The 8,166-nt window shown below is 37.6% G+C and overlaps 1 protein-coding gene across 1 annotated transcript; it reads right to left on the bottom strand.

The window, feature by feature from the left end:
* Positions 1 to 7,190: 7,190 nt before the first annotated feature.
* LOC150032988 (uncharacterized) lies at positions 7,191 to 7,718 on the bottom strand. The gene has a single exon (XM_090307096.1). The coding sequence runs from the start codon at positions 7,716 to 7,718 to the stop codon at positions 7,191 to 7,193; it is 528 nt and encodes a 175-aa protein (XP_090163222.1).
* Positions 7,719 to 8,166: the final 448 nt, after the last annotated feature.

Genomic DNA, 8,166 nt, shown 5'->3' with positions numbered 1-8,166 from the left:
AACAGATGGTTCCATTATAAGATACTTGCAGAGCAGAGTTGAAGCTCTTCAAAATGTTGAATCCACCATTCATGAATTGAGCAATATCTTCAACCAGCTGACAACTCTGGTTTCTGAACAAGGAGAGATTGCTATCAGGTTCTACCCTTATGCACCTATTTCAGAATTGCTGATAATATAATTACTTTTCTGTTACAAACAAAGCATGAAAGGTATATGGTTACAGTATGTCCATTGCATTCAGGTTGATCTTGAACCTTAAAGAGTTTAATGTGCTACACAAGATTGAATGGGTCTAAATATAGCCTTCATTAAAACTGGATAAGTAGTTAACCTGTCATAGCTTCTAGATGTATTGGGTTTATTTACCATATATTTTTTCAGAAACATATGATTCGATGGTTGTTGTGATTGTGAAACTTGGTTCCATCTGATGATGATTTTTCTAAGGGGTATCCCTCAAGCATGCTTCTATTAGAAAATTGGCTTGTGAGATTTCACTTCTGTTATTAACTCGCTATGGTTTAAATTTTCCATTTTTGTTGTGTATATGCATTTGTGTTTTTCTTTTATAAGAAACGAGATATGTCATTGAAAGAATACTCAAACAAAGAGAGATATTATTGACAGAGGACTCAAAGAAAAAAAATTTGTAGGCTTTGGGGATGAGGAATCGTGAATCCCTAAGCCTAAAAAGAGGAGTAAAACAAGTTCTCCAACCTAAATTATTGATTTCTGTAAAAGAAAAAAATCTATTTTAAAAAAAGTCAATAAAATAGACAGAAGAGAGTAGCCTGGCAAAGATATTACACTTCTTGTGCTTAGTAATAAATGGGAGGAACAAGCTCCTGACGTTACTTATATATTTTGATGTAGAGAAATAGGATGAAAATGTTGGATATTCTTACTACTTTTTGTTCATTTTTCTTTATGATTGTTAAAACTGAAGCACAAAAGGTGAGGCTTTATAGTTGTATATTTCTGATGAATGATTTGGTAATCTACTGGTATGGTGTATCAGAATAATCGATGGATCTGGAAACTGTAAAGTACATATAGGCATTTCCATCTTAAAACTGAAACTAAAACTTTAAATTTGATTGATGAAAATTACAAGAGAGAGAGAAATAATGTTATAACACTTATTGCCACCCTCTAAAGTAAATGGTTATGTGGTTTACTGAGAGATGATACAAATGTGATATTGTTTTATAATATCACAGGGTGGAATGTCTAATGAGATGTACATTACTATTGCCCGTGTTACAGATGGAATTTACGAAGGTAAACTTTCTAGCTTTTCACCGATCTTAGTCTAGGACAGTTTTGAAATATTCAATTTGATTCACATTCTTTAATTGCACAGGTATAGCAATTGGAGGTGATGTGTTTCTAGGTTCCACTCTTTCAGACCATATTTTGCAGTTTAACAACTTCCCACAGGTATTTTGATTGACATCTTGTGGGTTGTTTATTGCCTTTCAGCTTTATTTGTAGTCAGGAAAAGATCAAGTAGATGAACTAGTAACTCTTTGTGCGTACCAGAAGTAATAAGTCTTTTTGAGGACCCTAGCTACACAAGGACCACTTCCTCCTTTCACAAACACACAAGTACACATAAAAGTACTTGGTTTTAACTATGGTAATTGTTGCCCCTCTATCACAGATGGTAGTGATGATAACACTTGAAAGCCTGTACTAATTTCAGCCATTGCAAGTCTTATGGTAACGTCTCAACTTATGATTATCTAGGTTGCAACCTCATTGAACTCTACTGAGTATTTTTTCCTGCAATCTAGCTCTTCTGTTTTCTCTTGGCATGGAAACCAAAGTACATTTGAGCAGCAACAGTTAGCTGGCAAAAGTTGCAGAGTTTTTAAGGGTAAGGTCTCAAACATTTTATTCGTTTATATCTATATATATATATATATATATATATATATATATTTGAATGGATACAATCTTCCGTTGCATGTGTACGCTTACGTCCAAACCTTTATTGTTTGTGATCCTTTGAACAACAGTGGTCAAACAAAGATGCCTATAACCAGACACTGCTGAAGCTGGGGGGTTTGTTCAAGAAGAATTATGAAGGGATCCATACTTACCAAATGGAGAGGGACAGTAAACTCATAATGTTTGTAAAATCATAATCTTTGTATTATTGGTAATTTGTGTTTTCAAAACCTGAATTATTGTACGCCTTTTAAATTATAATTCTATAGCAGAATTTGCAGATTAAATGTAATAGATTTACAATCCATACATGAATAATATGTCATAGTCATAGCGTTCGATGATGATGTGACATGTTATACTTTTTTAACGAAAAAATGGATTTGGCAAGGGAACTTTAAAAAACGGACAATAATTGATAAAATGGACAGATTCGGGCTTCAATGTCGTTTAAGAATTTTTTTAAAAAAAAAAACAGGCTTTAATGTCGGTTGCAACCAACAGGCTTTAATCACTAAAGACCTTTAATGTCGATTGCAACCGATATTAAAGACCATCGACATTGAAGGTCTTTAATATTGGTTGCAACCGACATTGAAGGCTGTTATTGGTGTTATTGAAGCCCTTTTATGTCAGTTTTAAAACTTATATAACACTATCTTTAATGTCGGTTGCCAACCGACATTAAAGCCCGAATTTCTTCTAGTGTTTAGTCAGTTATTTACGTACCGTTGGAGCTTCAAGCATGCCTTATACTTTGGAAATTCAAAATTCACCCTATGGCTTTTCCTTGCGATGACCAATTTCTCATAATATAATTCGCTCATACCTCTAACCTTGGCAACAACGCTCTCCTCAACTTTGGCTACTTCTCCAAAGAGATCTTTTCTAAGTTTAAATCTGGCAAGCCTCTGCTCAAAAACTTTTTTACTCATTTCAAGCAACTTTGCTTTTAAATTTTTACAATGCGTTCATTTAAAACAATTCATAGCTTTATGATACATTATTAGAATGTGACGTGAACCTGGTTACACTATTTGTTTTGGCTTGCTCCCACGGGTGTCATGTGAACATCCAACTTCGGTTGTGTGCTATATTGAACTCAACTCTTGCCTTAGATTAATTTGAGCTTGCGCCAGACAGAGGATTTGTTCTTATGCGTTGATCTTGGCCACTTACTTTTTTTTTTTGCTTACTTGCATGGGTATCATGCGAAGTATCCAACTACGGGTAAGTGCCTTTCACAACTTTAACTCTTATCAGCTTGGGTTTCCCCTTGCGCTGACAGTGGAGTTTTTATAACCATGCTTTTTTTCTTTTTCTCACATCTCCACCATTTTTTTTAACATCGCAATGCGATGGATGCATTTGCCCAGAGCACTATCACCCCAAACTTTGAAAGTGGCAGTGCTCTTGCCGAAAAGCTAAAAATAAACTCATCAAGAATGCAGTAACAAATGTTTGAGCAGAGGTTTACACATGATAAAACATAGACTGTCAAACGTCGAGGAAGCTATTAAGTGAGTTAAGCCTTGCGATGTTTAGTTAGCGGATGTAGTGAATTATAAGTATCATCATGGATGCTAATTTATCAACGCAAAGGTAGGCAAGCGGACAAAAGAGAATTTTAGAAGGATAATGCATAAAAGATAACAGGAAAAGAACCTTTGAGTAGAATAACACTTGTGACTGTACTTTAGAATTCATGCGGTCATAGCCATGCATTGAATGATGGAGAGGATTCTTCCGTTGAAACACGTTCTGAGAGGAATTATTTTCACATCCACCAAAGCGAACGCACACCACATCTAAGAAAGCAGTCGTAAATCCAAAATAACAATAATCAAATAAATAAACTAAACTAGGAAAGCACGATAAAGTTAGAGTAGAAGACGTTCATGGAGAAATTGGAGTGAAGCCACCGTAAGGAGTCTTCCATGCAGGAGATTGATCTCAACTGCTTAGGTCAAGAGACTCGTCCTGACCATCGAAGCTTCCAGCAATTAATGGCCGCATATTGGTTGACACGCACCTAAGACTGCTTTCAGCTCATGCGACGGATAGCCTTTCTATCTCGGGGTCAATATTGGCTTTCGGCGCATCGCCTACACTCCAAATATTGTTTGCAACTTGGTCGCATAAGCTACAATACGCCCAAGACTAAAAGGGTGCCTGCGAAAACACAAAACTTAACAAACTATTAGCTGTCAAGTCCCTGGCAACGACGCCAAAAACTTGATGTATGGAAAATGGAGCGTAAATATGCGTGCATCTTATGAGTTGATCTCCATGCGTCGATGGTCATGTGTTGGACTAAAAATATGGAATATGCGTTTAAGAATATATGTGATGACCATGCATTCCTGCCATAAGTTTTCTTGCTCTCTCGCCAAGTATAACGAGATCACAAGTTTCTCGGGGTGATCCGAGGTCAAACTCAGGGACTTGTAACTAAATGTTGCGAAGTAATGTGTTTGTGGTGATGAATAAAAGAATAATGAAGTTAAAGGATTATGTGTTACTCCTACTCCTAACTAAATAGATTGAGCAATGGAAGGATGACTATAAAGAGACGTGAAATCTGTTAACGCATAATAAGATGCGTGGAAAAATAGATAAAATAGTGGAGGGGATAACTTCACCGCATCACTAAGCTTGATCACAAGGGTAATCCCAACCAGCACAAGTTATGCGATCATGCTATACACAAATACACGCATGCGATGCATATGCGAAATAGTCGAGAGAACTTATTTCTAAGTTTCTATTCTTGCTTATGCACACATAAGACAAGACGATGGCATACCACCATTTCCTATTTCTAGGGCACATGCGATGTGTAAATAGCAAATAGAACTTATTCCTAAGTTTCTACTCTTGCTTATATGTTCTAATCTGATTCTCCTAAGCCTAGATTCTGTCTTTAGACTACTCTCCCAAGTATGTCCAAATGATGAATGATGCATTCATAAGACAAGATGATCACATAAAGTATGGTTTGTTTTGAAAATAAGATTATTCCTATCTCTAGGAACGCTACTTACTTTGCTTAGTACGCCCCACACTAAGTAAAGAGAATTTACTCACTATACTCACGCAACGCACACACCTCTCGGTGGTTTGCTACATGCTTCATATGTTTATGCCGCATGATTGAGTATGCAATACTCTTGCAATCTTACTTAGTTTGTTGCAATGAAAGTAAGGGATGATAAAGAAGAAGTTAATGAAGATGAAGTCAAAGGAAATAAAGAGATGCATTGATTACAAAATGTATTAATGTCTCAAGCCAAAATGTAATACAATATAGAGATAAGAAGAGAGATGGAGGGTTAGATGTAGACAATCTCTTGCTTCCATCAGATGAGTGTTGAGGCTGTCGGTGGTACCATGGAAGGGCGGTGGAGTAGTCTAGAGTAGTCTCTCTCGAGGTTTATCTCCGACAAAGCTCCGATCGTCACTCAGAATGGGTTGAAGGAATGACGAACTCTCAAAGAATGTCTTCTCATGCTCTCATCTATGATCCCAAGGATCTTCTTTAAGGTAGAAGCTCAGATACCTTGAATTTGGGCTCTAAGGCTTTATTTATAGAGCTCAATCGCCAACAGCATTAATGGTCCCACTCTGAATCACTGTCACTAACAGCGTAATGTTCCTACTCTGATTCTCTGCCACTAACGGCGTGGTAGGTGAAATGTCAACATCATCTTTTTGATACCTCCAAGGTATGCGTTCATGCTCGTTTTGTCTGAAGTACCATCGCATTCCACCAATCTTATGATCACCCTTCTATTATGGTTATTACTTTGTAGCCGCAACATCCATGCGATGAACGCATGCGATCAATAGCCACAACATCCGCATGAACGTACGTGATCACCCTTGCGATGGTCTGGGATTCACCATATGCGATCGATTCCTACGATAGCTACAAAAATAGACATTTTAACGCAGAATAACACATAATATTGGGGTTGCAGAGATTTCCCATGTTGATCGACGCAAGCTCACTTTTCACATGAATTCTTAGTATAATCGCCGCATATTTTACTTGTGAGCCCTCATAATTCTAAATAAAATGCTACAATAACTTGTATTTCTATCAACTATCAGAAGTCATAATCTTTGATCAACTTAATCCATCTCCTCTGCCTTAAGCTCAACTTCTTCTGATCAAAGATATTTTTCAAACTCTTATGGTCTGTAAATATACGACAACACTCTCCAAATAGATAATGCCTCCAAAGCTTCAGAGCTAAGACAACTACTGCTAATTCCAAATCATGGGTAGGATAGTTGCGCTCATGCTTTTTTAACTGTTGAGAAGCATAGGCTACCGTTTTCCCGTCTTGCATCAACACACAACCTAGTCCTTGTCGGGATGCATCAAAATAAGCCTCAAACTCTTTACCTGGAGTAGGTAAATTAAGCATTGGTGTTGATACTAATCTCTGTTTCAATTCTTGGAAACTATGCTCACATTCTTGCGACCATCCGAACTTCACAGCTTTTCTGCGCAGGTTCATCAATGGAAGAGTTATCTTAGAGAATCCCTCCATAAATCTTCCATAATAACTTGTCAAACCCAGAAAACTACGTGCCTCGGATACAGTCATGGGTCGCTCCCAATTAATTATCGCTTCTCTCTTCTGGGGATCTACACTGACTCCCGTTGCTGAACTACATGCCCTAGAAATACAACTTGAACTAGAAATCACACTTACTGAACTTGGTATATAGCTTCTTTTCTCTCAACATTTTCAACACTATCCTCAAATGCTCCATATGTTTCTCCTTGCTACCGGAGCACACTAGAATATCATAAATGAAAACTATCACAAACTGATCCAGGTAGGGATGGAATATCCTGTTCATTAGGTCTATAAACACTGTAGGAGCATTTGTCAAACCAAATGGCATTACTATAAACTCATAATGGACATATCTGGTCCTAAAAGTAGTCTTTGGAACATCTGTCTCCTTTATCTTCAACTGGTGGTACCCTGATCTCAAATCTATTTTAGAGAACATTGTGGCTCCTTTCAGTTGGTCAAAGAGATCATCTAAACGAGGAAATAGATACTTGTTCCTAATTGTCACCTTTTTCAGCTTTCAATAATGAATTCACAATTTGAGTGTACCGTTCTTCTTCTTCACAAAGAAGACTGGTGCTCCCCAAGGCAACACACTGGGTCTGATATACCCCTTGTCAATCAACTCTTGTAACTGAATCTTTAGTTCTTTATATTTTCTGGCACCATCCTGTATGGTGCCTGTGAAATAGGAGTTGTGTCTGGAAGCAAGTCAATAGGAAACTCGACTTCCCTGTCAGGTGCTAAACCTGATAACTCTTTAAGGAACATGTCTAAAAACTCTTGTACTACTGGCACATCTTCAGACTTTAGCTTCTTATCTTGAGAAATTAGAACATGAGCCAGATAGGCTTCACATCCTTTGCTCAGCAGCTTCCTTGGCTTCACTGCTGATATTAGACTCTCTGGAAGTAACCTTTTACTTCCCACAAATATTACTTCACGTTCTCCTGGTTTCTTGAATACTAATTCTTTCTTATAACAATCAATAGAAGCATAAAACTTACTCAGGAAATCCATACACGTATTCACATCAAATTCTGATAAGTCTAGGGGAATTAAGTCAACACAGAAGTTCTGGCCTTCCATAACCACATCACAAATCCTATAACATTCATGTAGTACCACAACATCTCCCATAGGTGTGGAAACATACAAATCCTCAGACATGATTTCAGGCAGTTTATCTAAATGTGATGCAAACACGCTAGACACAAATGATTGTGTTGCACCAGGATCAAATAACACATAGGCAGATTGATTACATAAAATTACATTACCGGTTAACATCTGGGGATTTTACTGCCTTCTGGTGAGTAACTGCATAAAGTACCCGTGCTGCTAGGGTCGGCCTGATACTCCCTTCTGTTTTGCTTCACTGGATCCTTCCCTTCTAGTTCCAGCTCCTCTCAACTGGTCAACAGTTCGAGATGTTAGTCGTTGTATTGTCTGGGCTTCTCTAGCCAACTGTGCACATTCCTTCTTAAAATGTCTTTCTTGACCACACTAAAAACAAACACCACTTCCACTATAACAAACATCGAAGTGCCACTTACCACAACTCGAACACAAAGGTTTCCTGTCCGTACTGGTAACTGACTCATCAGTACGTCCATCA

The sequence above is a fragment of the Benincasa hispida genome, chromosome 11 (genome assembly GCF_027475165.1).
Source record: "Benincasa hispida cultivar pf3 chromosome 11, pf3_genome.v1.1, whole genome shotgun sequence".
Taxonomy (NCBI): Eukaryota; Viridiplantae; Streptophyta; class Magnoliopsida; order Cucurbitales; family Cucurbitaceae; genus Benincasa; species Benincasa hispida.
Note: the sequence above shows the minus strand (reverse complement) of the source record. Positions and strands in the feature narration are given on the sequence as shown.